This window comes from Ovis aries, chromosome 8 (assembly GCF_016772045.2).
Source record: "Ovis aries strain OAR_USU_Benz2616 breed Rambouillet chromosome 8, ARS-UI_Ramb_v3.0, whole genome shotgun sequence".
Taxonomy (NCBI): Eukaryota; Metazoa; Chordata; class Mammalia; order Artiodactyla; family Bovidae; genus Ovis; species Ovis aries.
Genome location: NC_056061.1, coordinates 71,275,238 through 71,296,960, shown reverse-complemented (window position 1 = coordinate 71,296,960; position 21,723 = coordinate 71,275,238). Strand labels below are relative to the sequence as shown.

The 21,723-nt window shown below is 39.5% G+C and overlaps 1 protein-coding gene and 1 pseudogene across 4 annotated transcripts in view; both read right to left on the bottom strand.

Annotated features, from left to right (window-relative positions):
- Nucleotides 1-21,723, bottom strand: part of ADGB (androglobin) — a 186,796-nt gene that overhangs the window by 5,426 nt on the left and 159,647 nt on the right. For all 4 annotated transcript variants that reach the window (XM_012183068.4, XM_060419797.1, XM_060419796.1 and 1 more), the window contains 4 exons: nucleotides 19,256-19,428; nucleotides 13,096-13,272; nucleotides 12,247-12,349; nucleotides 9,762-9,896 (listed from right to left, as the gene is read on the bottom strand). In XM_012183068.4, the coding sequence (XP_012038458.1) occupies nucleotides 9,762-9,896; nucleotides 12,247-12,349; nucleotides 13,096-13,272; nucleotides 19,256-19,428 (588 nt within the window). The remainder of the gene's footprint in view (nucleotides 1-9,761; nucleotides 9,897-12,246; nucleotides 12,350-13,095; nucleotides 13,273-19,255; nucleotides 19,429-21,723) is intronic.
- On the bottom strand, nucleotides 15,894-18,946 carry LOC114116211 (calcium-independent phospholipase A2-gamma-like; annotated as a pseudogene).

The window sequence follows — 21,723 nt, the reverse complement described above, 5'->3', positions numbered from 1 at the left end:
TTGGTACTGGTGGCACAACTCTGTAAATTACTAAAAGGTGTTGAATTATACTTTCAAAATGGGTAATTTGAAAGTATGTAAATTACACTTCAGTATTTTTTTTAAAAGAGATTAAATGGTCTGGAAAGGCTGAATGGTTAATATCTTAGTGTGTAAAGTTTCTTTCTTGAATCTATTCTCGTGTGTTCACATGAGTCTGTGGGGGTAAAAAAAAAACAGTTAGTTTTGATTTTCAGTGTTCACTTGTTATACATTATCTACTCTACTGGACTAAAAGATACTTTATCTTTTTTTGTTTTTCTTTGAGAATAATTGCTTTACAATGTTGTCTTAGTTTCTGCTGTACAACAAAGTGAATCAGCTGTATGTTTATACTATTTATATATGTATTCTCTCCCTCTTGTACCTCCCTGCCACCCTCCATCCCACCCCTCTAGATTATCACCAAGCTAATTTCCCTGTGCTATACATCAGGTTGCCACTAACTGTCTATTTTGCTCATGGTAGGGACAGGGGAGCCTCGTGGGCTGCCATCTATGGGGTCGCACGGAGTCGGACGCGACTGAAGTGACTTAGCAGCAGCAGCAGCAGCAGCAGTGGATATATGTCAGTCCTAATCTCCCAGTTCATTCCCCCCTCCCCTTACCCATCTGTGTCGACATGGCCATTCTCTGTGTCTGCATCTGTATTCTTGCTCTGGAAATAGGTTTATCTGTACCATTTTTCTAGATTCCATGCTGCTGCTGCTAAGTTACTTCAGTAGTGTCCGACTCTGTGCGACCCCATAGACGGCAGCCCACCAGGCTCCCCTGTCCCTGGGATTCTCCAGGCAAGAACACTGGAGTGGGTTGCCATTTCCTTCTCCAATGCATCAAAGTGAAAAGTGAAAGTGAAGTCACTCAGTCATGTCTGACTCTTAGCGACCACATGGACTGCAGCCCACCAGGCTCTTCCGTCCATGGGATTTTCCAGGCAAGAGTACTGGAGTGGGGTGCCATTGTCTTCTCTGATTCCAGGTATATGCGTTAATAAATGATATTTGTTTTTCTCTTTCTGACTTACTTCACTCTATATGACAGACTCTAGGTCCATCCATATCTCTGCATATGACCAATTATGTTCCTTTTATGGCTGAGTAATATTCCATTGTATATATGTGTATATACATACCACACCATCTTTATTCATTCATCTGTTATTGGACATTTCAGTTGTTTCCATTTCTTGGCTACTGTCTTAAAACATTTTTATATTCCACCCACATAGTGCTTAGTATAGCTTGAGCAGATAGATCAAGTGCAAGGATAGCTCCCCCTCCCCCCAAAAAGAGAAATTACACTGAATTTATGGGTAAATTTAGGAAGAATTGGTATCTTAGTATATTGAGTCTTCTAGCCCAAAGAATTCCCACCTTCTAACCGCCCCCCCCAAAATACCTCATGTCTAAAGGCAAAGGAGAAACCCCAGTAAGATGGTAGGAGGGGCAAAATCATGTTTAGAATCAAACCCCAAACCCATCAGAGATGCTCAGAAGGCTCAAACAAAACCTTGGGCGCACCAGGATCCTGAGACCCCACAGAGACTGAGCCAGGCTTGTGTTTGAGTCTCTTGCATAGGTACAGGTCAGCAGTGGCCTACCAAAGGGGCAGCGGCTCTGGGTGCAGCTACCTGGTCACACAGGCTGCGGCATAAGCCCTCTTGGAGGAGGTTGCCATTAACTCCACCATAGAGCAGCTGAGCAGACGACCCACAAACAACAGAACAATTATATCAGAGAAATTCTCGCACTGTTAAGAAAGTTCTAGGGCCCACAACAGATTTCCCAAACTAGGGATCTGGCAAAGGAACTGAGAACCCCCAGGGAATTTGATTTTGGAGGCCAGTGGGATTTCATTACAGAAAGTACACAGGACTGGGGAAACAGATGCTGGAGGGCACAAACGAAACCCTGTATGCACCAGGACCCAGGAGAAAGGAGCAGGGACCCCACAAGAGACCAGACTCGCCTGCGAGTGTCCAGGAATCTCTGGCAGAGACATGGGCTGGCAGTGGCCTGCTGCAGGCTCGGGGCACTGAGTGTGGCAGTGAATGCAGGGGACCTTTTGAAGGAGGTTGCCATTATCTTCATTACCTCCACCATAGTTTGGTCTCAGGTCAAACAACAGGGAGGAAACCCCACGCATCAACAGAAAACTGGGTTAAAAATTTAGAGTATGGACCCCATCAGAAAGCTTCCATAAGCCTCTTATTCTCATCCATCAGAGGGCAGACAGACTGAAAACCACAATCACAGAAAACTAACCATCTGATCACATGGGCCACAGCCTTGTCTAACTCAGTGAAACTATGAGCCATGCCATGTAGGGCACCCAAGACAGATGGGTCATGGTGGAGAGCTCTGACAATATGTGGTCCACTGGAGAAGGGAATTGAAAACTACTTCAGTATTCTTGCTTTGAGAACCCCATGAACAGAATGAAAAGGCAAAAACATAGGACACTGAAAGATGAACTCCCAAGGTCAGTAGGTGCCCAATATGCTACTGGAGATCAGTAGAAAAATAACTCCAGAAAGAATGAAGAGATGGAGCCAAAGCAAAAACAAAACACCCAGTTTTGGATGTGACTGGTGATGGAAGTAAAGTCCAATGCTATAAAGAGCAATATTGCATAGGAACCTGGAATCTAGGTCCATGAAGCAAGGCAAATTGGAAGCGGTCAAATAGGAGATGGCAAGAGTGAACATCAACATTTCAGGAATCAGAGAACTAAAATGGACTGGAATGGGTGAATTTAACTCAGATGACCATTATATCTACTACTGTGGGCAAGAATCCCTTAGAAGAAATGGAGTAGCCATAGTCAACAAGAGTCCAAAATGCAGTAATTGGATGCAATCTCAAGAGTGACAGAGTGATCTCTGTTCATTTCCAAAGCAAATCATTCAATATTATAGTAACGTGGCTCAGAGGTTAAAGCATCTGCCTGGAATGCAGGAGACCCAGGTTCGATCCCTGGGTCGGGAAGATCCCCTGGAGAAGGAAATGGCAACCCACTCCAGTACTCTTGCCTGGAGAATCCCATGGAGGGAGGAGCCTGGTAGGCTATAGTCCATGGGGTCGCAAAGAGTCAGACACGACTTCACTTTCACTTTCACTTTCATAGTAATCCAAGTCTATGCCCCTACCAGTAATGCTGAAAAAGCTGAAGTAGAATGGTTCTATGAAGACATACAAGACCTAACATCTTTGGGGGGTATTATAGAACTAACACCCCCAAAGGATGTCCTTTTTATTATAGGGGACTGGAATGCAAAAGTAGGAAGTCAAGAAATACCGGGACTAACAGGCAAATTTGGCCTTGAGTACAGAAGGAAGCAGAGCAAAGGCCACTAGAATTTTGCTGAGAGAACACACTAGTGTTTGCACTAGCAAACACTCTCTTCCAACAACACAAGAGAAGACTCTACACATGACATCACCAGTGGTCAATAACGAAATCAGATTTATTATATTCTTTGCAGCCAATGATGGAGAAGATCTATACATTCAGCAAAAACAAGACCCAGAGCTGACTGTGGCTCAGATCATGAACTCCTTATTGCCAAATTCAGACTTAAACTGAAGAAAATGGGGAAACCACTAAACCATTCAGATATGACCTAAATCAAATCCCTTATGATTATACAGTGGAAGTGAGAAATAGATTTAAGGGCCGAGATCTGATAGATACAGTGCCTGATGAACTATAGACTGAGGTTCGTGACATTGTACAGGAGACAGGGATCAAAACCATCCCCAAGAAAAAGAAATGCTAAAAAGCAAAATGGCTGTCTGAGGAGGCCTTATAAATAGCTGTGAAAAGAAGAGAAGTGGAAAAAAAAAAAGAGAAAATGAAAGATATAAGCATCTGAATGTAGAGTTCCAAAGAATAGCAAGGAGAGATAACAAAGCCTTCCTCAGAGATCAATGCAAAGAAACAGAGGAAAACAATAGAATGGGAATGACTAGAGATCTCTTCAAGAAAACTAGAGATACCAAGGGAACATTTCATGCAAAGATGGTCTCGATAAAGGACAGGAATGGTATGGACCTGACAGAAGCAGAAGATGTTAAAAAGAGGTGGCGAGAATGCACAGAAGAACTGTACAAAAAAGATCTTCACGACCAAGATAATCACAATGGTGTGATCACTCACCTAGAGCCAGACACCCTGGAATGTGAAGTCAAGTGGCCTTCAGAAGGATCACTACAAACAAAGCTAGTGGAGCTGATGGCATTCCAGTTGAGCTATTTCAAATCCTGAAAGATGATGCTATGAAAGTGCTGCACTCAATATGCCAGCAAATTTGAAAACTCAGCAGTGGCCACAGGACTGGAAAAGGTCAGTTTTCATTCTAATCCCAAAGAAAAGCAATGCCAAAGAATGCTCAAACTACCACACAATTGCACTCATCTCACACGCTAGTAAAGTAATGCTCAAAATTCTCCAAGCTAGGCTTCAGCAATACGTGAACCGTGAACTCCCAGACGTTCAAGCTGGTTTTAGAAAAGGCAGAGGAACCAGAGATCAAATTGCCAACATCCACTGGATCATCAAAAAGCAAGAGAGTTCCAGGAAAACATCTATTTCTGCTTTATTGACTATGCCAAAGCCTTTGACTGTGTGGATCAAAATAAACTGTGGAAAATTCTGAAAGAGATGGAAATACCAGACCACCTGACCTGCCTCTTGAGAAACCTATATGCAGGTCAGGAAGCAACAGTTAGAACTGGACATGGACCAACAGACTGGTTCCAAATAGGAAAAGGTATATGTCAAGGCTGTATATTGTCACCCTGCCTATTTAACTTAGTACATCAAGAGAAACGCTATGTTGGATGAAGCACAGGCTGGAATCAAGATTGCCAGGAGAAATATCAATCACTTCAGATATGCAGATGACACTACCCTTATGGCAGAAAGTGAAGAAGAACTAAAGAGCCTCTTGATGAAAGTGAAAGAGGAGAGTGAAAAAGTTGGCCTAAAGCTCAACATTCAGAAAACTAAGATCATAGCATCTGGTCCCATCACTTCATGGGAAATAGATGGGGAAACAGTGGCTGACTTTATTTTTGGGGGCTCCAAAATCACTGCAGATGGTGACTGCAGCCATAAAATTAAAAGATGCTTACTCCTTAGAAGGAAAGTTATGACCAATCTAGACAGACAATGAAAGAGAGATTACTTTGTCAACAAAGGTCCGTCTAGTCAAGGCTATGGTTTTTCCAGTAGTCATGTATGAATGTGAGAGTTGAACTATAAAGAAAGCTGAGGGCCAAAGAATTGATGCTTTTGAACCATAGTGTTGGAGAAGACTCTTGAGAGTCCCTTGGACTGCAAGGAGATCCAACCAGTCCATCCTAAAGGAGATCAGGCCTAAACATTCATTGGAAGGACTGATGTTGAAGCTGAAACTCCAATACTTTGGCCACCTGATGCAAAGAGCTGACTCATTTGAAAATACACTGATTCTGGGAAAGATTGAGGACAGTAGGAGAAGGGGATGACAAAGGATGAGATGTTTGGATGACATCACCGACTCAATGGACATGAGTTTGGTAAGTTTGCATTGTTTTAGGTCACTAAGTTCATGATTATTTTTACAGGGTAGGAAAATGATACAATTAAGTTAATTTGTTTTTATTTTTGTTAAATATTTTACTTAGTTGTACACCTTCAGCATTTTGAAATGTTTCTTAATCAATCTTTTCCATTTTTATCATTGCTTTTTGGGAGAGTCAAGTTTTCACTGTGCCACGCAAAAAATCCCAATCTCCCATTGACCATTTAATCTTGATTTTTACATGTGGTTGTAAAAGTCTCCAGGAATATTGTAAAGTTATTAATTCATAAAAACTTTTTAAAGGGATTATTCATTCATAAATATAATCTGATGCAAAATTTTATAAGCATAAAAAACAATATCATCAAGTTAGTTTTTCATTTTTCAAAAGTATGCCTTTATCAGCAGGATACAAGTGAGAAAAAAAAAGAATACCATACTACAAACCCCAACTTTGCTCCATCAATAAAACAGAAATTCAGTTATGTTTTTCACTTTGTAACATTAAATAAAATATTCCTAAAATATTGGCATCTTATATACAACAGGACTCTTCTAGAAACCAGTGGTTAATAACTTATTTTTTCATTATGGTTGCTCTGTGATCTTAGATTTCTAAAGTTCAAGTGTTTTTCTTAGGAACATATCTACTTTTGTTATATGTATTTTTGGCATTCAAACTTGAATTGTTTCTATGACACCAACTCTGCTCACTTTGATGGGAAAGAAAATGTTTTTGATTAATTAGATGTTTGTGTCCTTTTACATCCTGCCAAATAATATATATTTTACAGAGAGTGTGTAAAGGGGCCAAGAAGGTTAATCTTCATGTTAATCTGTAAAACTGTTGTATCAGAATAAAGTGTATCCGAATAAGGGGCTTCCCAGGTGGCGCAGTGGTAAAGAATCCACCAAACAGTGCAGGATGTAGGAGACATGGGTTTGATTGCTGCATTGGGAAGACCCCTGGAGAAGGAAATGGCAACCTACTCTAGTATTCTTGGGTGGAAAATCCCATGGACAAAGGAACCTGGCAGGCTACAGTCCGTGGGGTCACAAAAGAGTTGGGCACGACTGAGCATGTGTCCACAGAATAAGGTGTAAGAGAGTATGGGCTTGGACCTCCGTAACAGTGTAGGTCAAAGAGAGAGAGAGAGAGAGAGAGAGAGAGAGAGTGTGTGTGTGTGTGTGTGTGTGTGTGTGTGTGCGCGCGTGCGTGCATGTGTGTGCTATCATGTCTACAAACAGGTACTCTATGGGATGAGTCCTGAGAGTATACATTTAGAAATATTTTTATAGCAATTACTCATCACTGGATCATTTTACTGTATCCTATAAAAGTTTCAGTTTGCAACAGAATCAGCAGAAAACTTTTCATTGTAGATAGTAAGAAAATAACCATTTAAAAGGCATGGTGAAGAATGAGTGAGTGAAGTCGCTCAGTTTTGTCCGACTCTGCAACTCCATCGACTGTAGCCTTTCAGGCTCTTCCATCCATGGGATTTTCTAAGCAAAAATACTGGAGTGGATTGCCATTTCCTTCTCCAGGAGATCTTCCTGACCCAGGGATTGAACCCAGGTCTCCTCCATTGTAGGCAGACACCTTACCATCTTGAGCCACCAGGGAAGATCCATTGACTTATTGTAAAGCCTAGAGAAAAGTTTGGGAATAAAGACCAAGGCACTTTCCAAGTCCCCCAGAAATAATAGGGAAGTTGAAAGCCAAGTTGGCAGTCGAACTTGATGATGGCTTGGTGTTGCAAAAAAAAAAAAATGCTTGGATGTGAAATCAATAATGATATTCTTTACATGTCCTCTGACATTATGGAGGAAGTTGTTCTAAGTTACCTATTATATATGAAGATAGTAGCAAGAGTAGGGTAGTATTTAGAGAGTCACAAACAAATGAGTAAATAAATATACATATATGTATATGTATGTTGCTATTTGGGGATTCCCAGGTGGTGCTAGTGGTAAGAACCTGCCTGCCAATGCAGGGGACATAAGAGATGTGGGTTTGATCCCTGAGTTGGGAAGATCCCCCCAAGTAGGGCATGGCAACCTATTTCAGTATTCTTGCCTGGAGGATCCCATGGACAGAGGAGCCTGGTGTGCTATAGTCTACAGGGTTGCAAAGAGTTGGACACAACTGAAGCAACATGGCACGCACATATATTGCTGTTCAGTCGCTAAGTCGTGTCTGACTCTTTTGAGCCCATGGACTGTAGCCCTCCAGGCTCCTCTGTCCATGGAATCCTCCAGGCAAGAATGCTGGAGTGGGTTGCCATTTCCTTCTCCAATGTATGTGTGTATAGTATACAAATGTAAAGCCCAGAGCATGTAAAGCTGTCACAGGGTCTACAATCTCCTATGGGTAAGGTGTCTTCAGGAGTGAGGGCCAATTTGTGATGCCCCACCAGCAGAGGTGGGAGCAACACACAAAGTTCTAGAGAACAGCTAGATAACTGGACCTGTGATTCTCAAGTAGGATTGCTGCTACAGCGGTAGTATCTGGGGTATCCAGCAGAGTTTCAGCGCCATATGATGTACTAGAACCACACAGTACTGCCATATAATGTAGTGGAACCACACATCCCTTTTTGGTGGAAGGGTAAGTAAATTTCTTTTTGATGGTACATAATTAAACTTATTTTATATTAAAATAAAATGATAATAAGACATATTTAACAGTGCTTTGAGGAATTTTTTGCTTGAGGACAGGCTGCTTTGGTTGCTTCCTATATTTTGACTATGGTAAATAGTGCTTCTATGGAACATGTGCATTTGAGGTGCATGTATCTTATTTGAAATAGTGTTTTCATTTTCTTCCATCCCTACTCATTTTTACCTGTCCTCTCTGTTTTTGTGACCCCTCCTTATTACTGCAAACCATACCCTCATAAGGGGTTAATATCTAAAATATATAAACAGCACATACAATTCAATATCAAAAAAATACCAATCTGAATGGACAGAAGACCTGAATATACATTTTTCCAAAGAAGACATACAAATGACAAATAGGCACATTAAAAGATGCTCAACGTGCTAATCATCAGAGAAATGCCAATCAAAACCACAATGAGGTATCACTTCACACCTTTGGAATGACTATTGTCAAAGAGACTATAAATAACAAATATTGGCAAGGGTGTGGAGAAAAGGGAACCCTTGTACACTGCTGGTGAACATGTAAATTGGTGCAGCCACTGTGGAAAACAGTCTGGAGGCTCTTTAAAACACTAAAAATAGAGCTACCATATGATCTACTCCAGGGTATATATCTGAATTCCACTCTTGGGTAGATAGCTGAAGAAAATGAAAACACTATTTCAAAAAAGATACATGCACCTCAAATGCACATGTTCCATAGCACTGCTATTTACCATAGTCAAAATATAGAAGCAACCTGAGCGCCATCAGCTAGGGAATAGATGAATAAGATATGTTGTGTACACACACACACATACACACACACACACACACACACACACACACACACACATATATATTTGGCCATCTGATGCAAACAGCTGATTCATTGGAAAAGACCCTGATGCTGAGAAAGAGGGCAGGAGAGCAGGAGAGCATGGGGTGACAGAGGATGAGATGGTTGGATGGCGTCATTGACTCAAAGGACATGAGTTTGAGCAAACTCCAGGAGATGGTGAAGGACAGGGAAGCCTGGCATCCTGCATTCCATGCAGTTGCAAAGAGCTAAACATGACTTAGCAACTGAATAATCAATCTATCTCTCTCTATATATATATAATATAATGGAATATATTGTATATATATATATCTATCTATATATATATAGTGGAAAAATTTGTGTTAGAATAGAGGAACACAAATATTTAACATTGGTTATAAAAGATGTAGGACACTATAGATAAAGCAAAAAGAATCTATATTTAGTGACAATTGTATATGCTATCACTGCAAAAAGAAATTCTCACTTTTATCTTTAGGTTAATTGTTTATTAATCAGGTCCTTGAGCAGATTACCACTCTAGTAATTAAAATGAAGACCTATGAATCCTGTATACATATTTTTCTGTGTTCAACCTTAGCCATCATATATGTTAAAATAATATCTTTTCCAGAATCTCTATTTCAAAATATGGATTTATCTTACCAATAAGGGCAATACTTACTGATATTTTCCCTCCGTAAGCTCTGATCTCGCTCTTCCTTCCCTGCTGGGGAAGATCCTCCACTTTCACTGTTTGTTGACTTTGCTAGATCCTTCATGCCCTTGCCTGCTTGCCACTTCTTCCACAGCATGCTCCCTGATGGGTACAGACTCTTTGTTATCAAAATTCATGGAACTCTTTTTATCTGACTCTTTTATGGCACTCGAAGATGTTACTACTAAACTTTATATGACATATGCAGCACTAAAAAAAACCTTGCATTCTATGAAATCACACACACAAAAATAACAAGACATATAGAATACATAAATATGTAAAGTTCAAGAATGGGAAAAATTAATTCATTGTGACAGAGATCAGACGAATGGTTTTTTGAGGAAGGAAAAGTCTGGGAAAGAGAATGAAGAGGACTACTGGGATGTTTTGTCGTGATCTGAACAGTGGCTCCTGTGTATACATGTATGTGAAAATACACCAAGCTGTTCAATTAAAATATGTGTCTTTATTAACTGTAGTTTACATGATAAGGTCAGCCTTCTCTGAGCTCTGTTCTCCACTTGGCTTTGTCCTTAACTGGTGGTGAATCCCAGTTTTAGCAAGGAATCCAGCTAAACTAGTTTATTGAGAATCTTCCCACCACTGATATCCAATTAAACTTCTTATCTTCCTCACTTGATATTTAATCAAATTTCTCTTCCCTGACCCTTGATACCTAGCCAAATTCATAGAGGTATTTTTCATTAGTTCCCTGCTTGTTATAAATGTTCGCTCGTTTCTGTTGTGTTCAGAATTGAGTTCAATCTCTCTCCTCCTACAATGTAATGGCTTTCTGGGTAGCCAGGCTTCCCTGTCCTTCACCATCTCCTGGAGTTTGCTCAAACTCATGTCCTTTGAGTCAATGACACCATCCAACCATCTCATACTCTGTCACCCCATGCTCTCCTGCTCTCCTGCCCTCAATCTTTTCTTGAATAAAATCTTCTTTGTCATTTTTAATAAGTATTCAGTGCAGTAAATTTTCTTTTACATAAACTTAACATAACTTTTAAAAACTTAATAATAAAACCTAGAACTTAATAAACAAGGACTGTATTATATTCACCTTTATATTCCTAACATTATATTGAAAAAAAAAAAGTGAAAGTATTAGTCACTCCATCATGTCCAACTCTTTGTGACCCCAAGGACTGTAGCCCACCAGGATCCTCTGTCCATGGGATTCTCCAGGCAAGAATACTGGAGTGGGTTGCCATTCCCTTCTCCAGGGAATCTTCCCAACCCAGAAACTGAACCCAGGTCTCCTGCATTGCAGAAAGATTCTTTACTGTTTGAGCTACGCAGAAAGCCATTACATTAGACTCTACTTATTACAGGAGCGACTACTTTAAGAGTTAGAAATATTTTAATTTTTAGATATATGATATAGGAAGAATAAGGTGACCTTCTGAGTTTTTGTCTCTAAATGCTATAAAATAGGAATAAATAATAAGGTCTACCTCATAGTTGACGTAGGTTAAAGTCAGGTAGTGAACAAAAGCACTTTTTGCCCACCCCAGAAAAACAGGATTAGGATGAAATTCATTGTTTATACTTTTCATATGAAAAGTTACGGAACTTTACTTTTATAACAGTTGAGTTATACTCCTGAAGATGTGCAAGTGGAAAAGCACAATTTGTGAAGTGAATGTCTTTAGCCTCCCTGGACAGTGCAGTGTGGCGGGTAATGAAGAGCACTGTCTGCATGCTGGCTCTGTTTCTCGGTAGCCTGTAAATTTAGAAAATTATTCTGGGTCTGTGTCCTGGTAAGTTGGAAATAATATTATATATCAGTGAGATGATATGAGTATTAGATGAGATAGAGGTAAAGAATCTGTCGGCCAAAGCAGAAGACCCATGTTTGACCCTGGCTAGGGAAGATCCCCTGGAGAAGGAAATGGCAACCCATTCCAGTATTCTTGGCTGGAAAATCCTATGGTCAGAGGGACCTGGTGGGTTACAGTCCATGGGGTCACAAAGAGTTGGACATGACTTAGCAACTAAACAATAGCATAGTATTTCATAATCCCAGACCCAAGCAAGTCACTCAATAAAAGTAGTTAACTTCATTACTATGATTCTTATTGCTATTATTTATTGTTATTGGGATTAAAAAAGTGCCAGATTTATAGTTGTATCCCTGCCTCCAAGTTCATATACTGCTACTTTCTAACCAGACTGCACCCTTATTTCTGGTTTCATCTTTTCTTAAGTGGTGAAAATCATATCTACTTGGGGACAAAGTGAACATCTGCTTGGTAAAAAAAAAAAAAAAAAAAAAGGCTTCAGAACTTATTTTCTTATTGAACAGTCCATGACTTTACAATCCTATAAGGAAATAGATTCTGATTTTTTTTTTCTTTTTAGCAAGCATAACTTGTTGACTAGCTATTAAGAAGTGCAGGTAACGAGCTCCATGCTTGGGGCAGCTGAGACAGGGCCCACTGACCTTCTTCCCCTGCTTTGGTTTGGCTTTCAGACACAGGCACGCACTCAGCATCAGGCGTTTTCCTAATGAACTGGCTGAGATAATGGAGACGAGCCTGGGCAGCCTAAAAGACAGACAGCATCAACACACAGTCCAGGAAACACCATCTCAACAGTACTCGTGATAAGGGGAAATGTCAATGAATATGGCAGTCTGGTCCAAGCCAGCTGTTACGAATCATCAAAGAAAAAAATTCTGAACCGTTCATGATTTTGACAGTGATTTGTGAGAACTAGAGAAGAAGCAGTCCTAAAACTTAAACACTGGGCAAGCCAGCTTAGATCCAGTTGCTGCTGAACTGTTTTCCTCTGCCTCAATAACCCTGAGTTGGGGATATGAAACATATATAATAACAATGTTTCACTATGACAATGACTCATATAAAATAGAGAGAGGAGGAATCATGAAGTACATGTATTTCACAAGGGCAGTGCATGCTTCTTCTTTATCTAAGGCATGTTCAGAATACTTGAAACCATGTATTAGACATTTTTATGCTTTTTTTAGTTGGCAGTGTTAAGGACACAGAGTGTTAATCCCAGATGATGTGTAAGAACAAGGTGACCTAAGGTTTGGGCCGAAAGTGTTACCATAACGTGCTTTGCTTTCACAAGTCATCTGGGTATCCAGATAGTATTAATAACATTTCATAATGTGTCCAAATGTGGTCTTAACATTTAGTTAGTTGATGTCTGACAAAATTTCAGATATTTCCTAAAGTAAAGACTACGTGGTTTCACTAATATGGCTCTTCCTTCAGACCACACCCAGGAATGAAAGGTAAAGGACAATTTTTCAAACTCAGATAACCTTGATTGATCTTCCTGGCTCCGTCATCTCCCAGGCTTGCTTCATGGCTCGGATTTCATCTGTGCGTTCTGTATCTTTTTTCACTTCAAAAAATTCCGCTTCATTGTGCTCAGTGACCAGCCTCAGAATCCAGTAGGGTTTATTTGGGTCTTCTTGTTGAGGGTGGGCAGCGTACATCTGACAAGGCACAGTAAAAAAGTTTGGGTCAGATGCTTTCTTCCTTTCAAGAGGATCTAGATTTTACCTTATGATCCATAATTTTGCTATAAAGTATTTTACCCAAGAGAAATGAAAACATGTACTTGCAAAATGACTTGGAAAAGAACATTTATGATAGCCTCATTCATTACAGCCAGAAAATGGAAAATGATATAAACACCTGTCAATTGATGAATGGATAAACCAACTGTAGTATATTACTTTATTGTTGTTGTTTAGTTGGGAAGTTGTGTCAGACTCTTTGTGACCCTATGAACAGTAGCCCACCAGGCTCCTCTGTCCATGGGATTTCCCAGGCAAGAATACTGGAGTGGCTTGCTATTTCCTTCACCAGGGGATCTTCTCAATCCAGGGATCAAACCTATCTCTCCTGCTAGGAAGGCAGATTCTTTACCACTGAGCCACCTGGAAAGCTCACATGGACTGCTACTTAACATTAAAAAGTAATAAACTATTAATGCACCCCATTGTGTGATTGAAGTTCACACAGACAATATACTGAAATAAAGAAGGTGAACATGGAAGAGTACATCTTGTATGATTCATTTGTATGAAATTCCAGGACAGGCAAAACTTGCATCGGGGAGAGGTGTGGGGATGACAGAATCCACTGTGGAGAGCTTTAGGGGAATTGCTAAGCTTATGGAAATGGGCTATAACCTAAACCTTGACAGAGATATATGGGTTACATGATGAGTGCACTTGGCAAAATTCATCTCACTGAAGTGTATATTTAATATTGCTGTATTTCACTATATGCAAATTTCAACTAAAAACTATAAATAATTCTAAATTCCACTTAGGCTCATTCATACCACCTGTTTACATGAGGGCAGAAATAGTTATTTCCAAGTCCATATATATTGATATACATTTGTTATGAAAGATGACATTTTGATGTCTTGTAGGATCACTTTCATGCACCTTAGGCTGGGAGCTGATTGTCTTAGGGCTTGAAAATGTCTAGAAAATTGAGACTTATGGGTAGCAATCTGGTAGGGAGAGGAGCTTGAATCTGATGTGGTTTCTAGCACTTTCCATAAGCCTGCTGCTGCTGCTGCTGCTGGTAAGTTGCTTCAGTCGTGTCTGACTTGTAGCGACCCCATGGACTGCAGCCTACCAGGCTCCTTCATCCATGGGATTTTCCAGGCAAGAGTACTGGAGTGAGGTGCCATTGCCTTCTCTGCCATAAGACTGAGACAATGGCAATTATCCATATTACATAACGCAGATGGGGAAGTGGAGATTGGGGGCGCCACTGAATAAAGTTTTCATAAGCAGTTTGGTTTTAATGTTACCAAAAAGATCTAGCTTTCTACAATATTCCCTTACTACTCTGATGAAAATTTAAATCTCACAATTGGAAATTCTTTTATTTGTTCTTTCTAAAGCACAGCACATAAGCTCTTGCCATCTTTCATACTGCTTGATAAATAAGTTTTTAAGAAACTTCTCCAGGATAAAGTTTTGATTAGGGAATGGAACACTTTGAAGCACTAAGGGAAGGCCCCATGTCTGTAAGAATTTATGGATTGAATTTAGCTTAATTGCTGTAACTTGGAATAGTTTCGTTGTAGTTGTTAATGATAGGACTATTTTCTCAGAAAATTCAAATCATTGATTGTATATCAGTGAGTGATAAACTGGAGCTACATTTAGAAAAGTTAACACTCAACATTATCTTGAAGTTTCAAGGCAAAAAAAGTGGTTGACTGGAACTTCATCTATATTTTTGAGCCACACAATGTTGCAAGGAACACATTTTGAATAGAAAACATCATCTGATTCTTTCACATTTCAAACATAATTATAATTTGATAGAGAATGTACCATTTTTCTGCATTTTTTAGATGATATTACACTAAAAGGCAACACTTGGACTGTAGAATACAGCTAGTGAGAATGTAAGTAACGTAAATTTAGGAAGAGATTAGCTTCTTCAAATGAAATAAGATCAGTGATCAAATAAATTCAACCTGATTTTGGTGACTAAAGCAAAAATGCAAAGTATATGATGTTTGGTTCATATGTTAATAAATTTTCAAACCACCAACAATATCATACCAAAAGCTATTAAAATCAGCTAGCATGATATTGAGATTCCTAAAGCTTAGTTCATTATTAATGTCATAAAACCCAACTCCCATATGAATTCTGAAAGCAAACATACACTTTGTACTTTGCATGATGGTCTAAACATCATCTTTTTCAGGATTCCCTAGAACTTTTGGGTGTTTGAAAGTTAACTTCATGCTGAATCCCACAATTCCATACTAAACTTGATATATCTTCTGAACAGACTTTCATTTTGGAGAATATGCACGTATTCCTCACAGTTTGGAAAAGAACAGAAGGCTTTCACACATGTCCATTTTTAGTTTTACCCAATCATTAGCTTTCTGAATAAATTTTTTGGACAATATTTTTGCAAGTTTTTCTATTTTTTTCCTTATTTTCTTTCTATGGACTTCAACCCTTTTACCTGAATATTATCCAGCTTTTTGTTTCAGCTTTCATCTGGAGTTAAGTGTTTACACATTATGGGATTGAATCTAAAATAGGTAACAGGAAATAACAGAACATCAAGTATTATGTGGGTTTTTTTCTGTATCTGCAGCACTGTTGATAACTTCAGTTTGGTTTTCAAGAGTGTGTATGTCACAGTGTTTCTTACATCACTCTCATAATGTCCAATGCCCAATATTCAATGTCCTAGGCATGCTAATGGGATGTCTGACCAAAGACATTTACACTCATTCATCGCTAATACTGAGGGGTTAGTTGTAAGCAAACTTCCTTCTTGATGAAGATCATTTTCCAAATGCATGCTTTGCAAAGTAGCCTGGAGCAGCAGATGCAGCTCTGGTGGCCTACCACATCTTATACTGACAGCCTCCCAACTACTAAGAGCTAGTAATAAAAGCTGTTGGCATTATCCCTCTGTTTACCATGGTACCTACTGCAGCTACCTTAAGACTTCTGGGATTTCTTGCTATTCCTATCATCAGTGTGTATCCCATTTTATCCTTAAGAATATTTCCCAAAGTTTGACTATCATAAAATGCTGGGCTCCAATTCATTTGGACGGTTCCAACAATGACATTTTGTGAAAACACATCTTATCTTCATTTTTGACAGGGTTCCTTACATTCACCCAAGGACATATGAAACGATTCCAACATGAAGCTAATATGGTGCTTGTACTTCCACCGCAAATGCAGTCAAAGAACTGATAAACTGGCTGTGTGTGAGTTCAGCTGATTTCCATAATGTCTGATGAGTTGTCACATCCCTTATTCCTCCATCACCAATTGTGCAAAGTCTTCCTTTCACTGGATTCATGTAGCCAAAGTGAAGCCAACATTTTTCTAAATGCAGTCTGAAAAATGCCATCTTCAATTTGTCTCAGCCCTAAAAAATATGGGATAATTCTTTCCTTGGCAGCCACTCCTTTTCCCTCAGGAAATTTCTGAAGATGAAAGTCATTTCTTCAATCCATTAACGCAGAGCTTTGGGTCAGTTGTTCTTAATGCTTGAATGAATGCCCAGGTTCTGTCATTAATACTTATCCTGGCAGTTTTTCTTGTTGAAGAGATAAATGTTTTTTCTGCTCTCCATTTTTGTCTTTGCTCCTAGTCTTGCTTACTTTTAACTGCCTCTTCCTGAAACTGAATCATACTTTAATTTGGTAACGAGTACACCAATATAACTACCTACACTAAAGCTCATCCACCTTCATTGAAATGAGTAAGAGAGTTTGCAGTACTTTGTTTAGTATTAATAGAAACTAGAGGAAGCTCAGGTGACCCACTTGGACTTATAGGCTTGTCCACAGCATATAAAGAAGATTCTGAGTTTAGCTTCTTACAAGTCAGGACACCAGTAACTGAAGAACTGTATTTTCTCTTTTCAGTGTTTCTACTTTCAATTTATGATTTGTCTTGGAAATGTCTATTTCCTTTTTTGGAGACTTTCCCTCTCACCTTTCAGGTATGAATTAATATGATTTGATAAAAGTTAGAATGACTCTCCAAATTTTGTGGTTAAACCATTTGTGCCATGAAAACGACTTTGTTTACTCTTCCTTCATCTTAATACCCTGACTTCTCTTTTCTGCTGATTTAACACTGTTTTTTCAGAGATTTGGCAGTTTGCTTAACATTTACCTGTTTTCATCGGCCACTGTAGGATACTTTTCTTAATATTTGAGAACTTGCCTTATTGAGTTAAACATGAAATCATTTCATTCTGATTGCCAAAACAGCGTTTGAAACAAAGTTCAGTGGTGACATATGAATGCTCACTTTTCTAAGTCCCTTAGGAGCACAAATGCTAAATTTCAAGATTCGAATATATGAACCTTGGTTGTTTGTAGAGTAACCGGTGTTACTTGAAGTATGTGCTTCATTTTGGTCTGTTTACACTTCATTTTGCTTATACGAAATCCTCTTTGTAGGCTGATGTGGCTTACCCTCCAATAAAGCTGAGGTGGGCCTAAGAAACACAGTTGCTTGCTTCTCTACTTCTTCAAAAGACCATTTGCATTATGGGATGCAGGCTGAAACTGCTTCTGTAACAGTGGCAATTCTCTTCTTCCTGGCATTGACATTGGACTGGAGCTGGCTTGCAACAGCTGAGCTTTCAACACAAATAGAAGAGCAACACCCTAAGCACCACCAGCCCCTCAGTTTCCCCTTGCCACCAGTGGGAGTTAAGTTAAGGTTATTTACCTTTCAATGTTTCCAAAGGTATACTCCAAGAGCTAAGAAATTACATCTTGAAAATGCAAGTGGACAGGTATTTCTCTGACTGGAGTATGGGAAAATGGAGTCATCATCTTTGAATCTGTTCATTTTTCTTCAGTGTCTGTTTTACTACCAATATACTATTTGGTTAACCAAGCTGGGAGATATCCTTTGTTCCTTCTTGCTGTTTGTCATCCCCTTTGGATTAATAACTACATACTGAGTTTGTTCTTAGCTAGTTCTTTATTTGTCTTCTTCTTCCTTTCTTTGACCTGTATCTGAAACAGCTTGTACCCTTTTGTCTGGACTATTGCACTGCTTTCTGATGGTCTTCCTATCTTGTCTTTTGCCTTTAATTTCATACCCTTAAAAGTCATCAAGGTATCTGAAATGTAAATCTCATCATGTCAATACACTTCTTAAAGGCCCCACCTCCCACTCCCAAGTCCTGCATAGCCTAAGCTGCAAGCACCAATGATGAGAAGATTTTGTCCTTACAGATAATTTGTCTCGAGTTCAGTGTTTAAACAGCTTGAATCTGAGTATCTTTAGGATTGTACTTGTACTCCTCAGATTTCCCACCCACATACTCCTCCTTACCCCTAATCATTGGGATTACTTAACTGGCAGTGAAAAAATTTGGAATCAGGATCCCTGGCTTATATAGTCCCACCTTTCTAACCAGGCTTGAAGGCTCCTCTCCACTTGACCCGTACTTAACCTCATAACTTAGTGACTAAAAAACCAGATTGTGTTGGATTTTGCCTCAGCGTCTTTGATCACTGACTCAGTTCAGGATTCCTCTAGGCAGAGGTAACTATCCTTTCTACCACTGTGTATATCATATGTAACATCACAACTCTCTTTTTACCTTCAGTCTCCTCCATTAGACTGTGAGTTTTTTGAAGGTAAGGGTTGTATAATATTAACATCAGAAATCCAAGTCCCCAAAACATCTTACATATTAAAAGCTCAATTAATGCTTTTTGATACTAAACTAAAGAAGACTGCTTACAGAAGATGTCCAAGGAATTGGGCATTTAAAGTATTTAAAGTATCCAGATGATTGCTGGACACAAGGAGGTGGAATTTTTTGATTTTTTCCTTAAAAGATATGGTATTTAACCAATGACCCAATGAGCCTAAAGCTATTAAGCGATTCTGATAAGAAAGATAAGAAAGAGCATCACACCCACCTGAGGCTCAAAGCGAGGTGCTTGTTTTTCTTTGGCTGTCCTTTCTTTCTCAGAAGACTTTTCTTTACCTTTTCTTGTTCCTTTGGAAGTTCCTGAAGATTTTTGTCCCTCACTGATGGTGTGGGAATCTGGACTTCCTAAGGTAATTAATTCCTCGTGTTTCTCCCCATGTGCTAGTGGAAAAAAAGGAAACCAGTGAGTCATGATATAACGTATCATATAGGAAAAAGGGAATAAGTCAAAGAAAACTGTTTAGTACAGACCTTTGGATTTTTTTTTTCTTTTTTTAAACAAACAAGCAAATGAACAGAATTTTTATAAAGACCTATGAGACTCACTTTTATACAATCGAGAGATGATTCACATACTATAAACTCCCCATTGAAATTATAAATCTGTAGTTTTGGTTTATTCATAAAGTTATGTAATGATCACTACTATCTAATTTATTCCTGACTGGATGTTCTTAGGTCCTTTTCTTGCCTAATTGCCTTGACTAATATCTTCAGTACAATGTTGAATTGATTTATCTCTGTTTTAATATTTATTAATCCCTTCCCACTGCCTATTTTGGGTTTAGTTTTTTAGTTCTTTTCCAGTTTTCTAGCTTTTTATTTTTTAAGGTGGAAAGTTAAGTTATTGATTTGAGATCTTTGTTCATTTTAAATGTAAGCATTTATAGCTATAAATTTCCCTCCTAGTACTGCTTTCACTGGGCTTCTCAGGTGGTGTTAGCGGTAAAGAACCCACCTGCCAACGCAGGAGACATAAGAGACATGGGTTCAATCCCTGGGTAGGGAAGATCCTCTGGAAGAGGGCATGGCAACTCACTCCAGCATTCTTGTCTGGAGAATTCCATGGACAGAGGATTCTGTTGGACAATGGTCCACAGGGTCACAAAGAGCTGGACATGACTGAAGTGACTTATGGAGAAGGCAATGGCACCCCCCTCCAGCACTCTTGCCTGGGAAATCCCATGGACAGAGGAGCCTGCAGTCCATGGGGTTCTCTAAGAGTCAGACATGACTGAGCGACTTCACTTTGACTTTTCACTTTCATGGATTGGAGAAGGAAATGGCAACCCACTCCAGTGTTCTTGCCTGGAGAATCCCAGGGACGGGGGAGCCTGGTGGGCTGCCGTCTATGGGGTCGCACAGAGTCGAACACGACTGAAGCGACTTAGCAGCAGCAGCAGCAGAAGTGACTCAGCACTCATGCAGGCACTGCTTTCATGGCATCTGGTATGTTTTGCTATGTTGTTAACTGTTTTTCATTCATCTCTAAGTACTTTTGCCTTTCCCTTATAGTGCACTTCGTGTGGATATGAGTTACTGCCTACTATCCTTTGATTTCAGCCTGAACGACGTCCTCTGGTTTTCCTCATAGCAAAGATTTGTTGGTAACATTTTTTTCAGTTTTTGTTTTTCTGGAAATGAGGCTTTGAAAGACATTCAGTCCCATTTTCCTGTACCAGGAACACAGATTGTTAGATTTCAAAGACACTGCTTTGCTGGAGATCATCAGATGAGACTGGGGTAAGTAAAAACCCTATAAACCTTCCTGTCCTTAAAGAGATACAGTCATTTTTCTGGAAAAGAGCCTTTGGTAATTTCCAGAATTCTAAAAGTTGATTCTGATAATCTCTGCTAGTTTTTTTTTTTTTTTAATTTTATGGAGGATTTAATTTTTTGAATCATTTTTTTCTTTTTCTGGTATTTCCATTGATGTTCTGCTGGATTTCTTTTCTTCTTTTAGGCTTCTGAGTTATCTCTGCACGATGCTGGTCTGGAGCAGAATCCTGAGAGAATGGAGATTTCACACAGGCCAGATTTCTCACAGTGGCCTGGAGACCTTGTCATAAGTGCATGAAATAGCAAAAAGCTCTGTGGACGCAGGTGAGATTCCATCCCAAACAGCTCAGCTCTTGAATGTGATGAGAAGGCAAAGCAAAAAATGGACTGATTTAACTTGTAGTGCAGAAAAGTGAAAATAATAAGACCACAGAAAGAAAATAAGGTTACTAAAATGAGAGTAAGAGTGAGGCACAAGAGTAGAGAAATGATAGATCATGGTAACTGAACCAAGGGACAAAGAAGACAGAAAGACAAAGACTTTTATAGGCAGCCACACAATAAAATCATCTTTTATCAGAAACCCAGGAGAGAAGGCGGAGCCACTGCAAAGGACATATTTTCTCTTTGGTTTTTTGAGCCCCTTTGTTTAGCCAAAAACCTTGAGGGTGAAAAAGCACTACTTGCCCAGAAATGTGAGCCCATGTATTTCAGCTCTGCTTCCCTGCAGAGCTCCTCATGGTGCCTTTGGTACACACAGACGGTGCTGTACCAGCTCTCCACCTGTAGCCCAGGTATGAGAAAACTGGGCCTTGACCAGCCTCATCGGCTACAGCTACCACCTTGGTTTCTTACCCCAGTAAAATGCAGGTCCCAGAGGTCTCAATGGCAGCAGAG